This window comes from Triticum urartu, chromosome 3A (assembly GCF_056163025.1).
Source record: "Triticum urartu cultivar PI428250 chromosome 3A, HENAU_Tu73, whole genome shotgun sequence".
In the NCBI taxonomy this organism is placed as follows: domain Eukaryota; kingdom Viridiplantae; phylum Streptophyta; class Magnoliopsida; order Poales; family Poaceae; genus Triticum; species Triticum urartu.
Window position 1 is genome coordinate 9,563,090 of NC_141875.1, and position 27,090 is coordinate 9,590,179.

Genomic DNA, 27,090 nt, shown 5'->3' on the forward strand with positions numbered 1-27,090 from the left:
AGGGCACCATCTAAGTCCGTTGAGACGACACAATCTGAACTGTGGTTTGGCAAGAAACCAAAGTTGTCGTTTCTTAAAGTTTGGGGTTGTGATGCTTATATGAAAAAGTTTCATCCTAATAAGCTCAAACCCAAATCGGAGAAATATGTCTTCATAGGATACCCAAAGGAGACTGTTGGGTACACCTTCTATCATAAATCCGAGGGCAAGACTTTTGTTGCTAAATTCGGAGTTTTTCTAGAGAAGGAGTTTCTCTCGAAAGAAGTTAGTGGGAGGAAAGTAGAACTTGATGAGGTAACTGTACCTGCTCCCTTATTGGAAAGTAGTTCATCACAGAAATCTGTTCCTGTGACTACTACACCAATTAGTGAGGAAGCTAATGATGATGATCATGTAACTTCAGATCAAGTTACTACCAAATTTCGTAGGTAAACCAGAGTGAGATCCGCACCAGAGTGGTACGGTAATCCTGTTCTGGAAGTCATGTTACTAGACCATGACGAACTTGCGAACTATGAGGAAGCGATGATGAGCCCAGATTCCGCGAAATGGTTTGAGGCCATGAAATCTGAGATATGATCCATGTATGAGAACAAAGTATGGACTTTGATGGATTTGCCCGATGATCGGCAAGCCATAGAAAATAAATGGATCTTCAAGAGGAAGACGGACGCTGATAGTAGTGTTACTATCTACAAAGCTAGAATTGTCGCAAAAGGTTTTCGACAAAGTTCAAGGTGTTGACTACAATGAGAGTTTCTCACTCGTATCTATGCTTAAGTCTGTCCGAATCATGTTATCAATTGCCGCATTTTATGAAATCTGGCAAATGGATAAACAAAACTGCATTCCTTAATAGATTTATTAAAGAAGAGTTGTATATGATACAACCAGAAGGTTTTGTCAATCCTAAAGGTGCTAACAAAATATGCAAGCTCCAGCGATCCATCTATGGACTGGTGCAAGCATATCAGAGTTGGAATATACACTTTGATAAGTTGATCAAAGCATATAAGTTTTATACAGACTTGCGGTGAAGTCTGTATTTACAAGAAAGTGAGTGGGAGCACTACATCATTTCTGATAAGTATATGTGTATGACATATTGTTGATCGGAAATAATGTAGAATTATTCTGCAAAGCATAAAGGAGTGTTTGAAAGGAGTTTTTTAAAGAAAGACCTCGGTAAAGCTGCTTACATATTGAGTATCAAGATCTATAGAGATAGATCAAGACGCTTGATAAGTTTTTCAATGAGTACATACCTTGACAAGATTTTGAAGTAGTTCAAAATGGAACAGTCAAAGAAAAAGTTTCTTGCCTGTGTTACAAGGTGTGAAGTTGAGTAAGACTCAAAGCCCGACCACGGCAGAAGATAGAAAGAGAATGAAAGTCATTCCCTATGCCTCAGCCATAGGTTCTATAAAGTATGCCATGCTGTGTACCAGATCTATTGTATACCCTACACTGTGTTAAGCAAGGGAGTACAATAGTGATCTAAGAGTAGATCACTGGACAGCGGTCAAAATTATCCTTAGTGGAATAAGGAAATATTTCTCAATTATGGAGGTGACAAAAAGGTTCGTCGTAAAAGGTTACGTCGATGCAAGTTTTGACACAGATCTGGATGACTCTAAGTCTCGATCTAGATACATATTGAAAGTGGGAGCAATAAGCTAGAGTAGCTCCGTGTAGAGCATTGTTGACATAGAAATTCGCAAAATACTTACGGATCTGAATGTGACAGACCCGTTGACTAAAATTATCTCACAAGCAAAACATGATCACACCTTAGTACTCTTTGGGTGTTAATCACATAGCGATGTGAACTAGATTATTGACTCTAATAAACCCTTTGGGTGTTTATCACATATCGATGTGAACTATGGGTGTTAATCACATGGTGATGTGAACTATTGTTGTTAAATCACATGGCGATGTGAACTAGATTATTGACTCTAGTGCAAGTGGGAGACTGAAGGAAATATGCCCTAGAGGCAATAATAAAGTTATTATTTATTTCCTTATATCATGATAAATGTTTATTATTCATGCTAGAATTGTATTAACCAGAAACATAATACATGTGTGAATACATAGACAAACAGAGTGTCACTAGTATGCCTCTACTTGACTAGCTCGTTAATCAAAGATGGTTATGTTTCCTAACCATGAACAATGAGTTGTTATTTGATTAACGGGATCACATCATTAAGTGAATGATCTGATTGACATGACCCATTCCATTAGCTTAGCACCCGATCGTTTAGTATGTTGCTATTGCTTTCTTCATAATTTATACATGTTCCTATGACTATGAGATTATGCAACTCCCGTTTGTCGGAGGAACACTTTGTGTGCTACCAAACGTCACAACGTAACTGGGTGATTATAAAGGAGCTCTACAGGTGTCCCCAAAGGTACATGTTGGGTTGGCGTATTTCGAGATTAGGATTTGTCACTCCGATTGTCGGAGAGGTATCTCTGGGCCCTCTCGGTAATGCACATCACTTAAGCCTTGCAAGCATTGCAACTAATGAGTTAGTTGCGGGATGATGTATTACAGAACGAGTAAAGAGACTTGCCGGTAACGAGATTGAACTAGGTATTGGAGTACCGACGATCGAATCTCGGGCAAGTAACATACCGATGACAAAGGGAACAACGTATGTTGTTATGCGGTCTGGCCGATAAAGATCTTCGTAGAATATGTAGGAGCCAATATGAGCATCCAGGTTCCGCTATTGGTTATTGACCGGAGACGTGTCTCGGTCATGTCTACATTGTTCTCGAACCCGTAGGGTCCGCACGCTTAAGGTTACGATGACAATTATATTATGAGTTTATGCATTTTGATGTACCGAAGTTTGTTCGGAGTCTCGGATGTGATCACGGACATGACGAGGAGTCTCGAAATGGTCGAGACATAAAGATTGATATATTGGAAGCCTATGTTTGGATATCAGAAGTGTTCCGGGTGAAATCGGGATTTTACCGGAGTACCGGAGGGTTACCGGAACCCCCCGGGAGCTATATGGGCCATAGTGGGCCTTAGTGGAAAAGAGAAGGGGCTGCCCAAAGTGGGCCGCGCGCCCCTCCCCTCCCTTGGTCCGAATAGGACAAGGAGAGGGGGGCGGCCACCCTCTCTCTTTTTCCCCCTCCGCGAATCCTATTCCAACTAGGATTGGGGGGAATCCTACTCCCAGAGGGAGTAGGACTCTCCTGACGCGCCTCTCCTAGGCCGGCCGCACCCCCCCTTGATCCTTTATATACTGAGACAGGGGAACCCCAGAGACACACAAGTTGATCCACGTGATCTTATTCTTAGCCGTGTGCGGCGCCCCCAGCCACCATAGTCCTCGATAATATTGTAGCGGTGCTTAGGCGAAGCCCTACGACAGTAGTACATCAAGATCGTCACCACGCCGTCGTGCTGACGGAACTCTTCCCCGACACTTTGCTGGATCGGAGTCCGGGGATCGTCATCGAGCTGAACGTGTGCTAAAACTCGGAGGTGCCGTAGTTTCGGTGCTTGATCGGTCGGGCCGTGAAGACGTACGACTACATCAACCAAACGCTTCCGTTGTCGATCTACAAGGGTACGTAGATCACACTCTCCCCTCGTTGCTATGCATCACCATGATTTTGCGTGTGCGTAGGAAATTTTTGAAATTACTACATTCCCCATCACATCCGCCTCCGGCTACCTGTCGGTCTGCCAGCTGGTAGCAATGGCGTCGATTTTCGTCTTCTGCTCGGACAAGAGGCTGTCCCAAATGGCTTTGGAGCTCAAAAAGGCCATGGCGAGTGTGGTGTGAAGAAAAAGAAATGGAGCCAAGGAGGATGTATGCAGCTATGTCCGAGGCTGGAGTTTAAATGACCGGCGGATAGTGGGCCAGATAAGAGCATCTCTAGCAGACCCCTTATATCGTGGACCCTTATATCGCTTTTACAGTTCACGAGAAAACGGTTTTATGGGCTGGCGCGAACGGCGGCTGAATAGATCCTGTATAATCAACCCGTAAAAAGAAATATTCTCTGAATATACGTCTTCCTCATGTCAATTTGAAATCGACCGCCGACCGACGTGCAGACGAGGAAGACGCGGCCAGAGCGAAGGCCGGCGAACGGACGGACGAGGGAGACGTGGGACGGCCACGACGCGCGGGCGGCGGCCGGACTCAGCTAGCTAGCGCGGCCATAGCTAGCTAGCTAGCTAGCCGCTTGCTCACATCGATTCAGCTAGCGCGCCCGTAGCTCGCTAGCTAGCTTGCTCGCATCAACGGACCGTGGCCTGGCGGACGAGCGGCGACGGTGCGGTCGCTGCAGGCGGCGAGCTTCAAGACGTTGGCGGGTGCTGAAATTCTTCAAACTGCTAGCGTTGACTGGTATTCGGGGCCCTGACAAATTTGCCTCCAAAACTTAAGATACACGCGTCTCGGGCATATGTTCACATGCCCCTTAAAAAAAATTAAGATGTCGGATGATTTTAAAAGGTATGTTCGTCTGTTTCTTTCAACTACAATTGTAAAAAAGCGATTATTTTACGAGTTTGATCACTTATACGATGTTTGCTAGAGATGCTTTAATTCAAGAATCGAAAAGTATAATTTTATCACCACCTCTTCTTCCTTGGGCTACGGCATTATTGCTTCACAGGGCCACTGGGTAGCTCCAGCTGCATGGCCAGTAAACGAAGCAATCAGCTGAGTCAATTTGTACTTTGATTGATTGGTTGATTGATTGATTGATGGACATCAGTCATTGGTCAAGGGCCGAGGGTCAAAATGTGCCGTGCGCCGCTGGCGTGCCTGCCACCGGATGACGGCTCCCGACGCGCGACGGACCGACGGTACATGCCATAGGTGATAGGTCCTCCCACGACTCCGAGCCTAGCTGCATCGTGCAGCCATAGCGAATTTTGTCCGAATTTTGTTTATATGGAGTAGAGATAAGGAGAACAAATACCGGATAGAGGCCGAACAGACTCACTCCACACAGCACTGTTTACCTTATTTTCACTTCATTTCACCCGTCCGTCCTTGTCATTTCTTCAAACAGGTAGTAAGCATAGCGAACTCGCCGTCGCGGCCGCTCCTGCTCATGCACGCCCTCGCTTCCGTCGCGACCGCATGCACGCCCTCGCGCCCGACGCGTCGCCGTGCTTGTGCCTTCGCTCCCGCCGTGTCCGCCTCGTCCGCCCAAGCTCGCCGCCGCCCGCACGGCCGCACCCCCGCACCTCCTCGTCGCACGCGTCTTCCACGGCCGCCCGGCGACCCACCACCGGCCCTGCGTCCGACTCGCGGCGTCCGCGTCCCGCGCGCTCGCCGCTGCCGTCCCGCGCGCTCACTGCTGCCCCGCCCGCTCGCCGCCGCCGTGCTCGCCGCTGCCCCGCCCGCTCGCCGCCGCCGTCCCGCGCGCTCGCTGCTGCCGCGCTCGCCGCGCCCTCCCGCGCGCTTGCCGCTGCCCCGCGCGCTCGCTGCTGCCGCGCTCGCCGCGCCCTCCCGCGCGCACACCACAGCCGTCCCGCGCGTTCGCCGCGCCGCGCGCTTGCCGCTGCCTCGCTCGCCGCCGTCCCGCGCGTTCGCCGCCCTCCCACGCGTTCGCCGTGCCGCGCGCTCGCCGCTGCCGCGCCCTCCCGCGCGCTCGCCGCTGCCTCGTCGTCCCACGCGCTGCCGCGCCCTCCCGCGTGCAGGCCGCCGCCGTCCCGCGCGCTTGTCGCCGTCCCGCGCGCAGGGAGTGGTGGTGGGTGCGCGTGGTGGGCCAGGTATATAAAAGGAGAGTATGACAGGTGGGGTCGACGGCGGACACAGACGGACGAGGAGGACGCGAAGACGTCCGCTTTCTGTCCGCTTTGACCCCAAACCGAGAGCAACTTTGGTCTGAAAATGGGGCAAAAGCGGACACAAACCGGACGAAACGTCCGTATGCTCCCATGCGTTGGGTCGTTCGGTTTGTCTATTTTACCCCAAACAAACAGAAACGGACAATTTGAAATAAAAATAGGTCACGCGATGGAGTTGGCCTCATGGGGGCAGCCAAATCCCCTCTCGTCCTCCCAATGTCCACAGCAAAGCTGCAACAGCCCACAGCAAAATGAACTACCATATAGTACTCTACTTGGTGTACTAGTATGCTTGTTTCGGCCGGCCTAGCTTACCGTGTCTCTAAATCTTCTGCTGTTTCTTTTTACCAGCAGGGAGACCTCAAAAGGACTGGATCGTGGTTGACCGGAGCTAAAAATATAGCAGACCTTTTTGTTCAAATCATAAATTATGCAGCAAATTTAGGTTGCGGCTGATATCTTTGGTCTGAACAGTCAATCACAAATTTACCCTAGCCATGCCACCGACCGACGGTTCCCAAGGCGCGATGGGACATGGCATGGCCATAGCTGCACCGCCTAGCCATAGTCTCGTGGGGGAAGGAGTACGGTACAGTAGAATACAATTGTTTGTGCACTAATACTAGTAGAACCAGCTGGAATATCTGAAATGGTTGCAGCGTCAAACGGCGTGGATATCTGAAATGGTTTCTCACACGTAGGGATGGAGGTGGACTGTTTAGAGGCTGTCAACCTCTGATCTTCGCGTAATAGTTCAAGATCAATTGTCGCGTCTATCTTAGATGAAATTCGGGAAAAGTCTTTGTCTTTTATTTCCTTTTCGCTTAGGCATGTGTCCAGAGAGGTGAATACTTTGGCCGATCAGTGTGCCAAGAAGGCTTCCGCCTTATTGGTTTCGGAGTGTTGGCTGAAGGACTGCCCTCATTTCCTAGTTAACAGCCTTAGGGCTGATTGTAATTACATGCTACTAAGTCAATAAAATTCCCATATGTTTCTGGCAAAAAAAACGGCGTGGATAAACCAGCTACGTCTTGGATAAAATATATTACTTACTTCTTGTTTATCTAGCACAATACATTTAGATATATTCATTGGAACGACAAATAATATAGATCAGAGAGAGTCCATGTACATCAAATGATAAAATCTATCGCTATGTTTCGCGAACTTAAATCAAGTATTCCTCTAATCCTGAATTGTTGTAACTCATTCCAAACTTTTTTTAAGCGTGCAGCCATGCCACATCAACACGTGTGCATGTCAATCATAAGTTACTTTTTTTCATGCAACCTACTAGTACTATCTAAATTTTCTGAGCATGCAACCATGGAACATCAGCTATGTTTAAGTTACTTCTTTCTCGTTATTTAATCATGTAATCATGCCCCCTTACGAAGTCCTGTATGCCACTCATAAGTTATATTATTTGATTTAATATTTTATGATATCATATGCAATGTATTGGTTGGACACTTTGGCGCACACATACACTTCTACAGGCCACCACCACCACCAATACTCTTCCTCACTGTTTTTTCTTGAGCTAAAGAGGGGGTGGACTCCCCTCCGATTTCATTAGCGAAACCAATGCACGGGAACAAGTTCAGATAGCAAGTTTTTTCAGTCCCCTAAATGACTAACCCTTTAAGAGGGAATTACCAACCTTACTAGTTCAAATTTAGATCAACTAACATTCCTAGGCCACATGCGGCAAGTAGACCTGGCCATCCTCCGGGGCCGGGCCGGGCTTCGGGCCGGGCCTGACCAAGCCCGAGGTAGAAAACTCAGGCCCGAGCCCGGCCCATCACAGCAAAAAACACGTCGGGCCTCGGGCCTCGGGTCGGGCCTCTTCAGTAAATGGCGTAAACAGCGGGCCCAGGCCTGGCCCGACCTAGTCTTCAGGCTCAAAACCTAGGCCCAGGCTCGGCCCGGGAGCAGCGTCGGGCCGGGCGGCCCATGGCCAGGACTAGCGGCAAGGATAGAAAGGGGACGCGGCACCCGAAATCAGAGAAAAGTGAAACACAAGCAAAAACTAGTAGCTTTCGAACAAGAATAGAGAACATATCCGTCGTGCTAAGATCTGCCACGGGCGCGGAGGACATGCACAACCTCTCCTTGGCGCCTTCAACTCCAACCTCTCGTTCAGATCAAAGGTCCCGCCGCCATGACTCATAGCCTCCAAGTCCTGAATCAAGTGGGGTGCCAACGACTTGGGCATCATATGCAGCCATTCGGGAATGTAAGCGCCTGCTGCTTGGCATGTCTGGATTGCCCCGGCATCCATGCCGGATCCTGGCCTCCTGCCCGCTCCAGATGGATCCAGCGTGGGTTCTACGGGCAGTTGGGTTGCCGCAACGTAGATTGATGTGTGCTATTTTCTGATGAGATTGCAGTCAGTGATGTGCTTCATTGTTCGTGTTGGTCCGAATGGTGACCACTCCATCCCGACAGCGACCTTCCTACGTGTTTTGGTGATATCAGAAGGTCCTCGCGAGGGCTGCTCCTTCGAGACACTAGTAGAAAAAAGGTCAAACGTGAAGCACATTAGTGTCGGTTTGTAAAAAACCCGGCACTAATGTGATCAATAGTGCCGGTTCAAATGGCTATGCATTAGTGCCGGTTCGTAATGAACCTTTAGTACCGGTTCGTGCCACAAACCGGTACTAAAGGGGTGGTGGCAGGCTGGCGTCAGGCCAGGGCCCCACGAGCACCTTTAGTGACGGTTTGTGACACAAACCGGTACTAACGGTCTAACCTATAGTACCGGTTTGTGTCACCAACCGGCACTATAGAGTCTTAACCTATAGTCCCGGTTGAAGACACAAACCAGCACTATAGGGCAATTTTCAAACTCTACTCCCCCCCCCCCCCCGTGTATCGCCATTTCAGTTTTGAAAAAATCAAAAGAAAATGATAAAAACTTCAAAAAATAAAATCCTTCGAGAGGTTGTTATATTACTACATCTACACGTTAGGAAAATTTGAAAACTTAAATTTGGACATGTTTTGCAAAAAGTGTAGGGAAAATGTAAAACGGCTATAACTTTTGCATATGATGTCGGAAAAAAACGTATAATATATCAAAAAATTCAGCACGAAAATCCGCATCCGATGAAGACTGCCTACGGCTTGTTTGCAATTTTTTAGAATCCTCAAAATCCAAAAGGAAAAAAAGATATGGTCAAATTTAAGTTTTTTTTAAAAAAATTGTTAAATCTGGTCAAACTACTTATTCAAGAAGTATTAATTTGACTACATAATTATTCAAGAATATTAGTGTTACTAAATAATTATTTCAATTTTTTGAATTTTGGTCAAATCTGTTCAAACTATGATCAAACTGTGGTCAAACTATGGTCAAACTTATTCAAGAAATATTAGTATTACTAAATAATTACTGTTTTTTAGAATAATAGTTTCAAACTCAAACAGTGAAATGTGTGACTTCATGCTCAAGCTAAACTCCTGAGGGTTAATAGGATTGACATCTTACTATTGTCAGGAAAACAACAAGTGCAGACTTGGAAACGAAGGAGAATAGAATCCAAAAGTTAAGCGTGCTTGGGCTGTAGTAGTGAGAGGGATGGGTGACCGGTCGGGAAGATAGATGATTTGGAATGAGTGATCCACACTTGAGCCGGCACTAAAGGCCCTTACGAACCGGTTTTAAAACTCCGTTTTCTACTAGTGAGAACTGGTGGTTGTCTCAACGGTGAGATACAATCTATGGACGGCGGCTTCCGCATAGGATATGGTTGTGCAGCAGCGGCGATCGGTTTTCTAACCCAACTCATGAAGCTGCTAGGATTGCGAAAAAGTGGTGCCGAAAATACATGATTTACTCTAATGACGATGCTTCTTGAGCACCCAGTCTCGGGTTTTAGGCTGAAAACCTTGGTCTGACTCGAGTTGGTTATATCTGACAATGATGATGTTTTTGCGTCTTTATCTTTTTGAAGGTATTGTTCGGATATGCTCCGAATAGTTCTTCAGGTTGAAAACCTAGATTCTGACCTATGGTGGTTGGATTCGGTGACGACGGCGCTTGAGCATAACTCCCTTCTTGAAGGCGTTTCTATTGAAAAACCTTGTTATCCTTGTAATGCCATGAGATGGAGGATGCGGATTTGATCACTATTGTAGTTGTCGACTGCGGATTTGATCACTTTCGGGTTTTTTCTCTCGCTTAGGCATAGCTTTAGTCTTATAGAGTATAACCTTGCTGTTTGCCAATATTTTTTTTTTCGTGGGTTGGTGTTGGCTATTCTTATTTGAGCTTCATTTGAGCCAATTTCATTTATATAAAAAATAGCCAAAGCTTCACTGCCTACTGAAATATGACTTGGGTGAGTCGGACGTGTTTCCCTGTCCACCAAATGTCCCTGACACGATGGCACCAAGCTGCACCGGTGAACAGCAAAATGAAGCACAATGAATAAATGTGGCGTGGCGTGGCGTGCTTGCTTGCTTGCTTGGCCTTGGCAGTAAAGCAAGGAAAGGTGTTGGACCATCTGGGGAAAGAGCTTCGATCGGTGTGCAGACTGGCTGGCTGGAGAGGAGCACAGTACTACTCCTACTGCCTACTAGCTTTCTGCCTTGGCTTGGCCTTCATCTTCATTGTGTGGTGTAAAGGAAGGAAGATCTCCTCCTCTTGCCTCCCCTCCCCTCTCATCGTTGCCCAGGGCTGCAAGGAGGATGCACTCAAACTCTCTCCATCTCCATCCATCCTCGCAGCAAGCTCACCCGAGTCGAGAGGTTTGCTCCTTTATCATCCCCTCCAGGTCTCTCACTAGTTCTTGTTCTGCTTTTTTCCTCTTTCTTTCTTGTGCCCAGGGGTGGCTGCCACTAGTATCTGTGCTACTCTACTTCGAAATCAAGAGCTGGCTTTGATTGATGTGGTTTTTGTTGCCCTGCTGACCCAACAAGAGAAGAAGATGGATCACGGCGGCAAGAAGGCGAGGTTCACCGACACTGACAGCGACATCCTGCAAGTCAAGCAAGAAGCCTCGGCGGGACGAGAAACCAGCGGAGCGACAGCGATGGTAGTGGCCGCGGCCGGCGACGCCGCCAGACCCAAGGTGGCCGTCGAGATCGACAAGCCCCTTCTTGACTGCCCACTCTGCTTCTCACCCTTGAAACCTCCCGTGTACCAGGTATTCGTCCGTCCATCTTCTCCTCCATGCGATGCGATGCGTGGTATTAGTTCGATGATTTTTTTGCAGTGCGGGGCTAAGCACGCGGCGTGCGGCAGCTGCGCCGCCGGTCACTCCAACAACTGTCAGCTGTGCGTCCACGGCGGCGTGTACGAGCACATCCACTGGCTGGACCCGTATGTCCTGGCGATGAAGGTGCCGTGCCCCTACGCGGCGTACGGCTGCCGGACCCGGGTGGCCTACTGCCAGGCCGCCGACCACCAGCTGGAGTGCCCGCACGCGCCATGCCGCTGCCCCGAGCCGGACTGCTTATTCCTCGGCTCCCCGCCGGCGCTCTCCGACCACCTCGCCTTGCACCACCACTGGCTCGTCACCACCATCACATTCGGCAAGGCGCACCCGCTGGAGATGCAGGCCACGGAGCGGCGCCGCCTTCTGGCTGCGGAGGACCCGGACGAGGGGGAGCACCTGTTCCTCCTCGTCGCCAGCGAGCGCGCCGGGGGAGAGCGGGCCGTCAAGGTGGTGTGCGTTCGGGGGAGCGCGGGGGCGGGTCCATGGATGAACTGGTGCAAGCTGTGGACGATCCCGCCCATGGATCCGGAGAACGGCGGCAGGAGTCCTGTGTTGATAATGGAGGACTGGGCGAGGAGCTGCGCGGTCATCTCCGAGGAGGCGGCCGTGGAGCTGGGTGGCAGGTACTTGACCGTGCCGACCATGGACATGCAGCCCGGAGGAAGCGTTCGTCTCCGCGTCCGCATCGACAAGTGCCGCCGACACCCCGACGGACTAATCCAATCCCGCCGCTGATTTAGTTTAATTACATTGTTGATAATGGTTTAAGTAACTACTCCCTCCGTTCCAAATTACTCATCGTAGAAATGGATGTAACGTCTAGATACATCCATACCTGCGACAAGTAATTCGGAATGGAGTGAGTAGCAACCAACTACTCCATGGTATGTTTTGATGCATGTTTGGATGTAAAGCATGTAGATGCAATGATGAATCATCTCTCGGATGCAAGTGTGTAAGATAATAGACTACTCCATGTTTTTCATACTACTTGTGCGACGACGAAGGGAGTATCTTCCGACTAATTTCAAAATCAAATAAAATCAGAAGTGCAGGTTATTGAAACTGATTAAGGCTCATGCAAGCCAAACACAATCAACCTCACATGAAAATCCAAAAGAGCCGCGGAAATTGCTAAGCTCCATAGAGCCTGAAATTTGAAAATGGTTACCAAAAACCCAACCTTGATCCTTGCATAATGGTATCCTTATCTTGCTGAGGACCTCTAGGGCCAGACTTGCGCCTCCTGACGCTCACCCAATCAACCACACAACATGTTGAGTGAACCAGTTGACAAGAATAGACATGGCTGTTTTCGAATATCATAGTATGTGCTCCCATGGTTCCAAAGTCTGAAGGTATAGATATAGTTGTTTTCTTTTGTAATAAAGTTCAGACAGCAGTAATGCATTGTAGTACCTCCCAACACTTGTTTCAGATCTTCCTCATGCCCAGCTCGATGTCATTTGATGATGAGCATGCTCTCAATACTTGTCAAAGTCCTAGACCACTGGAAGGTTCACGGCGTAGGGTGCCCCCCCCCCCCCCCCCCCAAGTCAACTTTTCTTCTTGTTTACCGGGATTAATACTCCGCATGCATGCATGCAAGTATTAAACAGATTCTTAGTACGAGAAAATATCATTAATTTTACCTCGATTACTGTTGGTGGCCTTATATAGATGCAAAATGTATATTTCATAGTGGCCTTGTATATAAAAATGAAGAGAGTATTAGGTTCATGTCAACTTTGAAGATTTAGTCCATCCATATGTTTTCTATAAAGTTTCATTTTTTTCAAAAAGAAAAATAATCTTATTGCGATGTTATCAATTTGGTATACATTCCATTTCTAAGCCCAATTTTTACATGGATCCGATCTTCTACTTCAATCATTTTTGACACACTCAATGTGCAATTAAGGAAATTTGCCAAACTAATAAATTTGCTTTGATTTTTGTTACGGTGCCTTGATGCTTGCTGTTGAAGGTGATGAGTATTAATTGAATATGACCACCAGACATCAATTTAAGTGACAAATAATTCTAGATGGAAGGAGTAGATTATATTATCTTGATCTTGGCCATTATCCCATCCTCTTCTGTTGCCACGGCCTCCTTGCGGGCTGAATTCCACATGACTACTCTTTTGGGCGTGCATGATTCCAGCTTGTGAAATTTCCTCCACCTATGAGGTATGGGTCGCACCCCTCCCTTCGGTGCGTGTGCGTAAAATTTATGTGGACACATCATTAGATAGAACAATTCAACGGAAGCAAAATAAGATCTGCCAATCAAAGTAACGGATCACGAGAATTGATCGAGCATGAAGTGCTCGTTACTGCAGAAAATAGTGTCACGGACCTGTTTGAATACTCTAACTAAGTTAGAGGTTAGAGTTATATTTTAATCCTAAACTAACTTTAAACTAATTTTAACCAAAGAGATGTTTGGATGGTAGGGTTAGATTGACAATAAATATTATTTCTTAATAATTTGACTACTTTGGACCCTATTTGAATGGGCGAGGTAACTTTTTTTACTATTTTTTTAGTGGGTCCAGAAAGACTAACCTAAATAAACTCCTCTAGTGTGGGCTAGTTTTTTGGTACGTTAAATCCAACTAATCCAAACTGACTCATCATGTTTGGATATTTTTGAGTTATTTAAGCCTCAACTAACTAAAACTAATGGGCCGTTGTCGCGGAGTTTAACGGTTGGATTGGAATAGATGGATGATGGAATACTGACAGATTTTGTTTACCTTCTTGTACAATTACTTCTAGACCTTCAATGCAGGGCGTGCGTCGCAAGGCGTGCCTGCCACCGGCTGAAGTTGCAGCACGACGGTTCCCGACGAGCGACGGGACATGGCATTGCATAGCTGCACCGAGCAGCCATAGCCTTTCAAGGGGGACTGTGTATGACTTTCACGCTGCGTTGAGTACGGTACAGTTGTTTGTTCAACAGGAGAACCAGCTGGACTATAAGAATTGTTGCAGGGCCAAACGTAGTGGATAAGAGCATCTCCAGCCGCAGCCCCAACACCCCTCGAAAACGCCTTTTTTCCGCCGGCGCAAAAAAATTTCATCTAGTCATGTTTTGGGACCGAATTTCGCTTGTTTGCGTCATTTTTTAGCCCGGTGATCCCAGACCGAACCCAGCATATTGGGGGCACTTTGGGGCTCTGGCGGAAGAAAAAGTGGCGCGTGAACCATCATTGTCAGGCGAGAAACGTCTTTTCCCTGCCCAGATTCGACCCACGCGCGGCAGAACGCTACCTCCCCTTTCGCCGTCATGCGCCACTCCTCTGCCCACAGCCGCTGCTCCATCGCTAGAAAGGCCATTCCTCCATAGGAAAGAGAGGGTTTCGCCGCGACAACTTCCATCCCGCTCCTGGCCAAGCTTTCCAGGACTCCGACCACGCAGGCGAGGATACCGGTGGCTGCCCACCCACCACGCCCGCGAGGTGTTAGGCGATTTGCCTGTTCGGCGATGGACTCCGACGACGAGGAGGCGTCCGCGGCTCTGATGGAGGAGGAAGCTGAGGCCGACACCCTCCATCCAGTTGTGTTGCCCACAAGTGTTGTAGGGTCGCTTTAGCGTTTCACGGTCAAACACCCCTTTTGGCCTGGTGAACTCCGGCCTAAATTAGATCTTTTAATCGTGTAAAACTTTCGGGTTTGTTTTTTGTATTTTTTGCTCTAGTTTATAGAATTTTCAACCTGATATTTTTTTTCATTTATTATCATCTTCTAAGTAACAATAGCAAGAAATGCAAATGAAATGGTAGAGCTATCGAAAAAATATCTAAAGTTGTAGATTGGATTGCATATTTAAAAATATGACATGTTTGGTAAATATATATCAGTTTTGGACGAGATGAATCTCCTATGTCTCGCTCTTGGATATCCAATTAGAAAGAAAGAAAATATTTGCGTGTTCGTTTTCAAAATTGCAGTAGCACTACAGCGTATCACATTCTATTCTATGATGACCTATTTTATTGAAAAGATTTGTCAACATATACCACATAACTATGTTTGTTTCCTTATAATTTTTTCAGCGTAGCCCTGGCTTGTTGTACCCGTCTGAATTTCATATTTTTGGATGGTTTGAGTAGTGAATTGGAAAATCAGCCAACCTTTCGGCAAATCAAAACTGGAACTGCCTCAATTCGCAGAGTTACAATCCACTGCACAACACCCTTCGATTGTAGAAATAAACATGAAAAGACTCGATGGAAATGCATACTCAACATAATAAACATCAAAAGAGTCGCTGGAAATGCTTATTCAAAATAGACTTTTTGGATTAACAAGAATATTTTCTTAATAAGACTTCATGATTTCTCCCTTTTTTGGGTGTATTTTCACTCAAGTCTTTTGGAACTGGTGGGCTTGAAATAACAAATAACAAGACAACATTATCAGAGAGTCGACATTGCCTTCATAAACAGCCAGACAGCATTTTTAGGTCAGCTAGCTACTCATCGCTGGATCACCAAAATAGTACTACTACTATTGATCACCAAAACAATAATTCGTTCGGACATACATTAAACTACATCTATAGATTTGGATCGAGCGAAGAGTGTTAAATCTTGTCAATGCGGACATTGAGAGGCGGCACCGATAGTACCTCGGCGGCACCGTCAAGAACGACGCGGCGGCCACCGCGCCGGGAGATACGCTGCTCGTCACCTTGGTTTTCACCATGACGAGGTCCTGGCTGGGCGGCATGATCGACCACATCTTGCACGAGTACTCAGGCCGCAGGACGGCGCTGGCACGGACGCACACGACCGACACCGCGGTGGCCGCGCCGAGCGCGCCCGTGGAGAGGAGGAACGCGCGGCCGTCGTCTCCGCCGATGAGCAGCCGCCGTGACGGCTCCGACGCCGGCACCAGGAGCCGGAAGTCCTCGCCGTACTGGAACTTGTGCGCCGGCATCGAGTGCAGGACGAAGAGATGGACGAGGAGCGCCCGCGGTGGGGCGGCGAAGCTGCAGCCGGGCTCCGGGCAGGAGCAGGGCGCGCGCGGGCACGCGCTCCGGTGGTCGCCGAGCTCGTGGTAGGCGACGTAGGTCCGGCAGCCGTCGTGGGGGCACTCGACCCTGGCCGCGGAGACGACGGCGTCCATCGCCGTGCTGCGGACGTCGAAGCCGCCGCCGTGCTCGCACCTCCGACACGGCTCGGCGAGGCAGACGCCGCAGGCCACGTGCCCGCCCTTGCACTGCACAGACCGGAGAAATTTGTACGGGTGGGGTGGACCGGCCAGAAGATCGATCGAGCGTCGAGAAGAAAAGAAAGGAACCTGCAAGACGGGCGGCTTGAGGGGGAGGGTGCAGAGGGGGCACTGGAGCACGCGCATGTCCATCTTTACGGCTCGCCAGGCGCCTACCGCCGGCACGACGACCGAGCCGCCACTTCCTCCTCCTCCTCCGGCTCCAGTTGCTTCGTGCATAGCTAGTTTGCCCACCGTCGCCGGCGAACCCCTGTCCCGTCCAGCAGAGGCAGAGCAAGCAGCAGCCTGCCTCATCCTCATGAACCACTGACAGTGACGCAACCGCGGGATGGAGGAGGATACACACTGAAGAAGATGAAGAAGAAGAAGAAGAAGATAATCTTTTGGTTGAGGTCCTCTCCTAATCACACGAGTGATAATCTTTTCTCCCCCTGAACGTTGATCGCGACGCGCGTGCCTGTCGAGTTGATGCGTCAGCGGATCCTATTTGGCGCATAGTTCACTGTGGAGCGACCGCGCGTACCCTCTCCCCCAATCGTTCGCACAGTGGGACGGCCCATACTTCGGGATTTTTGGGTTAAAAAAAATTATGCTAAGTTTATGACCTGAGCATATACCCCTAATATATCGGTCTTCATATATCCAGAAGTATTGGAGAAGTTCAATATGGATATATTATATCAATAACACATATGGTCATATTATACCTAATATGGGATACAAATCCTTGAGACATAGGGGAGATGGTGAAGTGATAGTGGGGCATAAATTGCCATATCTAAATACCATCGAAGCACTCATATATATCTTGCAAAATATGTCAGGCCCGACACTATAGTTTTTGGCAGTTTACTGAGAGTGCAATTCCCCGAAAAGTATAACATTTGTGTAAGAAATATCCTCGAATATATCCAGGGAACAAAGGGTCATGATCAATTTTATTCGGAAAATCAAGATGGGACCATGGTTTGATATATTGATAGTGGCTAATTATCTGATCCCACAATGCCATATCAAAGGCTAGGTTTGCTGGAAGAGTATTTTGAAGGAAATATTCATAATAGACTCTAAATGAGTCCTTCCAGTGATCATTCTATTTTATTTGAAGCATCAGAAAATGTGGATGACTTCATAGAATGATTGGCCACATGTGATATCATGTGGAGATTATCATTATCTACCAAGATAATGTCACTTGTATTGCTTATGGGTTATATTTATCCTTGTGAATTACAGAAATGTAAGAGGATAATATGCAAACAGATTATTATGATATTCACAATATCTCTATCAATGTTTATATTCCATAACTAGGTTTGCCGAATTGGTATGAGATATTCTTGCGGTTTGCAAAGTTCAGGGGGAGAAAATCCCAAGTTATAACCCGTTGGTGATCCTCAAATCACTTATATTGTACTCTTTTTTCCTTTATGAGTTTTCCATGATGGTTTCTCAAATAAGGTTTTTAACGAGACAATATAAATACAAGTGCGGATATATGTCATATTGGTTTCTCCTTATATTTTCCCACTGAGTTTTAAAGGAGTTTTCGATGGCATATTATTATAAGGTTTCTCCTCAATTTTTCGCATAGGGTTTTTGAAGAAGTTTTCAGTTTGCAATATACATATGACGAATTGATCAAGGGGGGTGTTGAGAAATAAAAACATGTGATCAATTATATGGGAGGGATGCCTTCCAGAAGGTGTCTGTTGGGGAAGAGATGTCTTCCAACACACCCCTTCAACATGTATATAAGTGGGTCTCCCACATTGCAATAGATCTAAAAGGATTATTTGTGTTTCTTCTGTCTTCTTTATTTTGATACTACAACACCAATGACACGCCTTTCTGAAAGAGGATGATGAGCGTTAAAGAGAATTTCCCAACCAAGGGCGGTTTGTCAATTACTACTAACAATTACTTATAGGAAGACACGTGCCTTGGTGACAATCCATTATGCCACCAATATTACGTAACATCTTATATTTGTGAATGGATGGAGTAAGATTTTCATGTGGTACGTGTTGGCTAACAAAGTACAACCTCGGTCGCCGCAATTGGCAGGGAAGCAAGAAGTGTTCTCTCACTAGTAGAAAAAGGACTTAATGTGAAGCATATTAGTCCCGGTTTGTAACTGAACCGGTACTAATGTAACCATTAGTGTCGGTTCGAACGGCTATGCATTAGTGCTGGTTCGTGTTGAACCTTCAGTACGGTTCGTGCCACGAACTGGTACTAAAGGGGTGGTGGCAGGCTGACGTTAGACCGGGGCCCCACGAGCTCCTTTAGTACCGGTTTGTGTCACAAACCGGCAGTAAAGGAGTCTTAACCGACACTTTTCAAACTCCCCCCCCCCTCCGCGTGTATCGCCATTTCAGTTTTGAAAAAAACAAAAGGAAATGATAAAAACTTCAAAAATTAAAATCCTTCGAGATGTAGTTACGTTACTACATCTACTAGTTAGGAAAATTTAAAAACTTAAATTTGGACATGTTTTGCAAAAAAGTGTAATGAAAAAGTAAAACGACTATATCTTTTGCATACGATGTCGAAAAATATCGTATAATATATCAAAATGTTCGGCATGAAAATCTGCATCCGATTTTGACAGCCATAGGACTGTTTGCAAATTTTTAGAATCCTTAAATTCTAATAGGAAAAAAAAAAGATATGCTCAAATTTCAGTTTTTTTTGAATTTTGGTCAGACTATGGTCAAACTACTTATCCAAGAAATATTAGTGTTACTAAATAATTATTCAAGAATATTAGTGATATTAAATAATTATTTTAGTTTTTTGAATTTTGGTCAAATCTGGTCAAACTATGGTTAAACTGTGGTCAAACTACTTATTCAAGAAATATTAGTGTTACTACATAATTTTTTTTTAGAATAATAGTTTCAAATTCAAACGGTGAAACGTGTGACCTAATGCTCAAGCTAAACTCCCGAAGGTTACTATTGTCAGCAAAACAACAAGTGTAGACTTGAAAACTAGGGGGAATAGAATTTCGAAGCTAAGCGTGTTCAGGATGGGTGACCGGCCGGAAAGTTAGACGATTAGAAATGAGTGATCCACACTTGAGCAGTTAAGAGGGATGATTAGACCTGTAAATACTAACAAGGTTTCTTCCATAGTTTTACTTTGAGCTACAATGCATGCACGCAGCCATTGAAATAATCAATCAATATGTACCAACACCGGTATTTTAGCGACAAAAAACCGAAGAGGTCGGCGTTGCTGGGAGACTCGTAGCTAGGCTTGGTATCCAAGGCAACCACATATATAGTCAAACGTTGAACTCGTCGTGTACCTGCGTGCTGATATGTAATGCGGTGCAGGTCGACAGCTCGATCAGATGGCGTGGAGATAACATTCTTTAACTATTTTTCTCCAGAAAAAAGAGCCATTTCCCATGGACGAAGAATATTCATCCCTAAGCAAACTCTGACTCCCCTCACACAGTCACACATACTACATACATACTCCACCGCGCCGTGCACCTCAAGGGCGTGCAGACGTATACACCACCCCAGCCCAAGCCCCGAACATTACTCGCAGTTGTGCACGACTCAGAGTCGTCGGAGGTCGATGGCCGGCGGCGGAGGAGACGAGAAGGTGACGCTGCTGGGCCACTGGGGGAGCGCGTACGTGACGCGGGTGCGGCTGGCGCTGCACCTCAAGGGCGTGAGCTACTCTTACGTGGAGGAGGACCTGCGCAGCAAGAGCGACCTCCTCCTCCGCTGCAACCCCGTCCACCGCGCCGTGCCCGTGCTCATCCACGACGGCCGCCCCGTCTGCGAGTCGCAGGTCATCCTCCAGTACATCGACGAGGCCTTCGGGCCCCCAGCCCTGCTCCCCGCCGACCCCCACGAGCGCGCCGTCGCCCGGTTCTGGGCGGCCTACGCCGACGACGTGCTGGGGGCGCCGTGGGAGAAGGCGTACAGGGCCGGCACCGAGGAGGAGCGGGCCGGGTGGATGAGGCGGGTGGTGGCGGCCACGGACGCGCTGGAGCGGGGGCTGAGCGACTGCACCGATGGGGCCAGGAAGGACTGCTTCTTCGGCGGCGAACGGGTCGGGTACGTTGACGTCGTGCTGGGCGGCGTGGTGCCGCTGGTGCACGCCACCGTGGAGATCTCCGGGGACAGGCTCTTCGGCGACGCCGGCAGGACCCCGCTGCTGGCCGCCTGGCTGCAGCGCTTCGGCGAGCTCGACGCCGCCAAGGCTCTCCTGCCGGACGTCGACCGGGTCGTGGAGTACGTCAGGATGATACACGCGAAGAACGTCGTCAAGGCTCCTGCGAATTGACAACGCCATTATACAAGCCGGCATGGAGACGAGGCGATGCAGTTATAGCTAGCTGGCCAGGCGGGTCGCGCGCTGTGGGTGATTGGGCTTGGTGCTTAGTATAATTTTTTTATGTGTGGTCTGTCACATTTTTAATGATCTGGTTTCATTTTGTGATTTGTAATGAACTTGCAAAACAAGTTGTCGGTGCTATTACGCAAAATAAAATAAAATTTGTAGGTGTGCATATCTACGTTGCAATGAGTTAATGGCAGAGGAAAATAGAAAAAGTTTATTACTAGTACTACTAGTAGGTGCCCGTGCGTTGCTGCGGGCTCTTAAAAAAGTTTACAAGAGTTATATGTTAAATTGGTCTTACACCGTCGTGTAAGAACATATCACTTGTAGTCAACATTTAGATTATATATATATAATTTCATTGCAATTATTAATTACAAAGTTTATGCAATTAGCCTTACACCATCGTGTAAGGACATATCGTCTTTCAAAAGGCATTCCAAATCGTCGACTGATAACAAGGCATCTTCAATGTCCACGAACAAGGTTTTCTTGGGGGCAGACATGATTGATTCGATGACTGAAATATCTCTAGAGGTACAAACATAGTCTGTCGACATCATAAAAAAGTGAGCCAACTTAGACAACAAAATGAGCCAAATTAATTGAATACAAAAGGCAATTTCATAAAGAAAATATTGATAATAACATTGAAAAATAACCTTGTGTGATAACATTTAAATTGGCATCTTTTTTGGTTTGTTATGAGATATCATCGCTTTGACATCATATTGTTGTAAAAACACTCGGTGAATTTACGGTCCCTTTCAGCAACTTCGCATCAGAACCCTTCACGACATGTGATTTCTGGGAAAATCTCTCAATGTGCTTCTCGATATCATTGGCTTGGTAAGTGTAGCAGTAACCGCTCTATGTACATCGTTGCAGACAAAGTATAACTCAGGTTCACAATTTTTCTAGATCTAATTTTCTGAACCTAGGGATATGTATACAGTTAGCAACTTTCTTACCGATGCAATGGTCATGGTTGTGGTCGCGGCAGCAGACGTCGAGGTCTTCACAGCGCCACCGCTCTCCTTCCACATCTCCACCAAGTTCAGAGACAGTGCTGCAGTGGCGGACCCGTCACCGGCCTTAAGGTCCGTCAGCTTTCACGCCGGCCACGGTGGCCAACCGCGAACCAAAAAACCTCGTAGCGATGCCCCCACGCAGTCCAGGGGCTAACCTCCCGTCGCACCCAAAAAAAACCTACGAAAATTAACCAGCGAAAAAAACCAAACCCAATCGTGCGCAGGTACGAGCGAGGTCTCCTGCCCTCGAGCGAGAACCACTCGCACGCACGACTCTCTGCCCTCGTTCGCCGCCGCCCTCCATCGGACGATCTGCTTCAGGAGACGCCACCGATCCGTTTAGGACCCGCCGCCGATCACGTTCAGGATCCGGCGACGATCCCCTGATCTGGCGCTGATCCCTTTGAGGACCAGCCGCCGATCACGTCCAGGATCCGAGGACGATCCCCTTCAGTAGCCGCACGCCGATAACCTGAGCCGGCGCCGATCCCCGTTGAGGAGTCGTCGACGAGATCATTGCGGATATAGGTATTATTTGAAGTTTATACACAGTTTATGAAGGGATTACACACATATCATACAACCATCGCATGTTCAAATATTCTGGACTTTTCTCCATTTAGTACCTGATAGTTGGGGGCTCCTAAAAAAATCAAAGCACCACTTCTTCCCATAGGCATCATACTATATCCACGTTATGACAAAGAGACAGGTGTCTAGAATGGAAAGGGTGCTAATATGATACAACACTCAATATATGCACTATTGTTCCATGGTTATACCATTTCCCATGAAACAATGATACATGTTTGCATACCTTCCGAATGTTTCACGTTTTAGTTGCAAATTGGGCAAAGGATCCCCCAGTGTAGGTATGGCAATCAGTACCAAGTAGAACCTTCCAGCAAAATCACACCTTCCAGTAATTAATATAGGTAGTAAAATACCTTGCCAGGTTGGGAGAAAAAACCATCGTCAAATATTTTCCCTGAAAGCAACTTTTGAAAGAAATTAGAAACTATTCATCATGGTATATCCAGAATCAGTACATAAAGACATGCTTCAACAGTGTGATGCAGGAAAACACCACTGCCACATATAAAAAAGAATTTATTAAACGTATCTTGCCACCAAATTCTTAATGATACTTCCAAAATAAGCACACTTCCAAAATGTCTCTTTCAAATATTCTTCACATATGGTAATTATTTTGACGGGACTATAGTAACCAATTCATCATCAAGTTTTATAAAAAAAAGGTTAATAAGTTCTTTGTTGTTCATATATCCCTCAGAATGGCTTTACCTTCCACCCCTTCCATGGCTGCATCAGTACTTTTGTCTTCCAACTCCTGTACAATAGGACATCTCTTGAAATCAAACCAGCAGTACCAAATACATAGTCAATCTGATAAAAAAGACTCTAGAATAAATTTTAACATGGCAAGCACAGTACGGGATGTTTGCTGTGGTCCTGATCCTTGTCTTGTGGAAATCCAGAAAAATACTGTGTCATGTTCCTTGTCTTCTGAAAAGCAAGAAAAAAGGCGTGCGTTATGTTTGCGGTCCCTTTCAGCAACTTCGCATCGGAACCCTTCACGGCATGTCATTTCTGGGAAAATCTCTCAATGTGCTTCTCAATATCGCTGGCTTGATAAGTGTAGCAGTAACCGCTCTACGTACATCGTTGCAGACAAAGTACAACTCAGGTTCACAATTTTTCTAGATCAAAATGTTTCTGAACCTAGGGATATGTATACATTTAGTAACTTTCTTACTGATGCAATGGTCATGGTCGTGGTCACGGCAGCAGACGCCGAGGTCTTCACGGCGCCACTGCTCTCCTTCCACGTCTCCACCAAGTTCAGAGACAGTGCGGCAGTGGCGGACCCGTCACCGGCCATAAGGTCCGTCAGCTTTCACGCCGGCCACGGTGGCCAACCTCGATGCAGGCTTCGTCTTCTTCGGCTGTGCGATGGTGGATGCCTTGCTCTCCCTCGAAAACACCATGACGGCCACCGTAGACCCTTCCCTGCCGTCGGCATGGTTGCAATTGCAGACATCACATTCCCATCCAGCCCACACTCGCCGTCTGCCTCTTCCGCGACCCGCTATACAACTACGGGGTTCCTGATTCCATGAAAACACAATATAATTTATATTCACCAAGAAGCAACAGATGTAAGATCACTATATTAAATCCTGATGAACCATTTATGCCGAGATACATACGGAGCAACACATCGGTTAAATTAAATCTGGCAATATAGTACACTTGGCACCGGGTAAACCCCAAATTAGACAATGTGGTAGATAGTTGTTTAACTGAATGACTTGCTAGTGAGCTGCTAGAAATGACTTGTTAGGCTTTGTGAGATTTTTCTCTATATACCGAAGTATATGACATTTCTCTCATAGCAAACAACCGATTTTTCCTTGAAAGCAAACAACCGATCCTTCTCTTCTTACCTTAAAAAAACAATTCACCCTCTCACTCATCGCACGATGCAACGGTCACACTCACATCTCAATTCCCTGGCGTGCTCTGCCCACCACGGCTTCTCCTTGTCGCCTCCCCTCGACACCATGTCATTTAGCTCGCACCTTGCTCTCAGCGCCACGCCCCCTCCTCTCCCCTCCACGACATCCCAGGCCGATTCCCGGTGCCAAGGACTGCACACCATCGTAGCCGAGGGTGACCACCATGACGACACAACCTGCTGCTCACCGCAATGCTGCACCTTCTCCAACAACATATTCCTCTGGTGTCTGTAGATGATGGATGCTGATTTGTAATTGCCAAAGAAACAACTGGTGTAGCTTCCTGTTTGACAGCATAGTAGTCAGAGAAATAACCTTGCATACCTAGTTCACATGGTCATGATATCATGATTAAACTGGATTTCTTTTTCTATGATAATAAAATTAACCATAGTGGACTCTACAGTTCAGAAAGAAGTGGTTAATTTGGCGCAAAATAGATAACAAATTCTGAAAAAAAACTCCATAATTTTTTTAGGCAAATCACAAAATAATTTAGTTAGAGGAGATAGTAAATAAAATACCCTTCAATTCTAGAATTGTTATAGAGGCATCACAACTATGCTACTACTGCACAAATCTATGAATTTTTTTGAAATTAAATTATCATATCTAAACTCAAAACATCGGGGCATCCTTAATTCATACATTCAGAGCAATGCAAACCTCCTAATCGAACATGCTGGACCTATTTTCTAGAAACTTCTAAAAAATTGTAAATCAATAGCAGACTCATGAACCATACATGACCTGATTAAGCCCTAGTAAGGATAAATCAGTGTCTATATGAATGCAACCACGTACCTTTTATCTCTTTGTCTTTTACGTAATCCAATTCATATGATACCCTTGGTTTTCCTGAACTTGATGGGTAACAAACAGTCTTCAAATATCTCGAGGGAAGAAAATTATCTGAAAGCTGCACTCTAACCTGCAACAATAAGGGGAGAAAATTAAAATACACATTTGCTAGCAAAGATGATCACCATGATCTTAAATAAGCAAATAGAGCATTATCGTTTCCACAACTACAAATGACAGAGTACAGCAAAACTGGAAGTACCAACCATCGTATCTTCAAATATGTTGTTTACATCATCGATAGATCTAACAAAACTGAATTAAGTTAGAAACCTAATCAGGTGCAAGCTTGCAGTATGGAAGTAGATCGATCATGGGTACAAGAAAGGAATTAAATTCAATATTGAATAACCTCCTCACTCATCTCTGGTGCTTCTGCAAGAAAGGGATTAAATTCAATATCGGAGAGTAGATCTCTTATTTTAAGCTTGACTTGATTCTATTGTTAAATAAATTCTACAAAAAATAATGCTCGCGTTCTAAAATTTGAGTCATCTAGCAAAATGTAGTTCAATCTATAAAGTTGTTGGTGCAGGCATCCACTCTGCCTCTAAACCTCCATTTCTCTTTCTGTCATTGTCATATTTTTGCAGAATTTAGTTAGAGCCATCAAGTGAGCTTTAGTTAACTCACAAGCTTATATACATCTAGAACTTTAAGTTATACTCAAATCTCTACAGAAAGGTGAAAAAACATGCAGGAACTAAGAACAGACCGTGAACTTCTAACAAAACCTCAAAACTGGCACATGAGCGGACATATCCTAATATTGAACGTAAGTCGGCAGGAAGATGTCCCAAGATACAAACTTCGTGTAATTTATCATGAAAATTGTCCCTGATACAATATAAAGTCCAAATTTTCATAAATCTTTATTACATAAAAAGACTTATGTTTTCTTTTATTAAATATGCATACCAGACCTCTCCAACAAGATGCACCCCTTCAAAATGCTTTATGAAGCTGACAGATATAGAAAGCATGTAGCCATACCTATTCTTGTGCATGTCTTCAGAGCTTGAGAAAAACGAGGTACCAACAGAATACTAATAGTTTGCTGAGTGCTAACCACCTTGCAGGCTGAATAAACACGATGGTCAAAGTCCTAATTAATTCAAACACAAACAACATAAAAAATTGAGATAGAAGCCACTGCAGACATACTTTTCTGAATCTGACAATCAATTGAATTGGCGCCTTTCTATTTGTACACTTATAGACATCTCAAATATCACAAATTACAGTTCAGATTTTGTTCACACCAGATTTTGTTCACATACTCTAGTAATTACTGGTAGTGAAAAAATGGTTTACAAATAGAACGTGGTGTGATCTTAAAAAAAGAATAGAACCTGGTGTGTTGTTGCTTCAGCATCGCGTTACTACAACGGAAAGCCATCGGCCTCCTTCCCGCTAGCTCCGAGAAACCGCATTTCCGTTGTTGGGGTGCCGGCGTCTTCTTCAACATGATAGCCCTCCCTCCATCTGCTTCTTGCTGTCTCCAGTTGTGCCAGCATCAGAGAACCATCCACCCCTAGCCTCGACGAGTGCGCTGAATGGGCGACAACAGAGTGAGAGTTGGGCCTGAAGATGCTATCACATGCCTTGGTGATCATGTGACCTGTCAGACAACAGTGTAAAGGATAGGATCGGCGGTCACGCCATCCCCGGATGCACAGTTCCTCCGGTCCTTGCCCGCCACAACCCAGAGCCCTCCGCCATGCCCTATCACGACTCAGAGCCCTCCTCCATGCTCCGTGAAGGAAATATGCCCTAGAGGCAATAATAAAGTTATTATTTATTTCCTTATATCATGATAAATGTTTATTATTCATGCTAGAATTGTATTAACCGGAAACATAATACATGTGTGAATACATAGACAAACAAAGTGTCACTAGTATGCCTCTACTTGACTAGCTCGTTAATCAAAGATGGTTATGTTTCCTAACCATGAACAAGGAGTTGTTATTTGAT

At 46.1% G+C, this 27,090-nt stretch overlaps 3 protein-coding genes across 4 annotated transcripts; 2 read left to right on the forward strand and 1 right to left on the reverse strand.

Annotated features, from left to right (window-relative positions):
* The first annotated feature begins 10,337 nt into the window (after window positions 1–10,337).
* On the forward strand, window positions 10,338–12,052 carry LOC125542332 (uncharacterized). Of its 2 annotated transcripts, XM_087516428.1 has the most exons (3): window positions 10,338–10,600; window positions 10,777–10,998; window positions 11,068–12,051. In XM_087516428.1, the coding sequence occupies exons 1-3, from the start codon at window positions 10,541–10,543 to the stop codon at window positions 11,803–11,805; spliced, it is 1,020 nt and encodes a 339-aa protein (XP_087372554.1). In that variant the 5' UTR covers window positions 10,338–10,540; the 3' UTR covers window positions 11,806–12,051. The 2 variants fall into 2 exon arrangements, with proteins under 2 accessions (XP_087372554.1, XP_048561277.2); XM_048705320.2 differs by having other exon boundaries at window positions 10,777–12,052.
* A 1,797-nt stretch (window positions 12,053–13,849) lies between these two features.
* LOC147977728 (uncharacterized) lies at window positions 13,850–16,614 on the reverse strand. Its single transcript, XM_087514520.1, has 4 exons — window positions 16,383–16,614; window positions 15,685–16,301; window positions 14,283–14,664; window positions 13,850–14,002 (listed from the first exon to the last, which is right to left on the reverse strand). The coding sequence occupies exons 1-4, from the start codon at window positions 16,611–16,613 to the stop codon at window positions 13,850–13,852; spliced, it is 1,383 nt and encodes a 460-aa protein (XP_087370646.1). The 5' UTR covers window position 16,614.
* A 3,176-nt stretch (window positions 16,615–19,790) lies between these two features.
* Window positions 19,791–20,816, forward strand: LOC125547571 (putative glutathione S-transferase GSTU6). Its single transcript, XM_048711393.2, has one exon. The coding sequence runs from the start codon at window positions 19,908–19,910 to the stop codon at window positions 20,622–20,624; it is 717 nt and encodes a 238-aa protein (XP_048567350.2). The 5' UTR covers window positions 19,791–19,907; the 3' UTR covers window positions 20,625–20,816.
* Window positions 20,817–27,090: the final 6,274 nt, after the last annotated feature.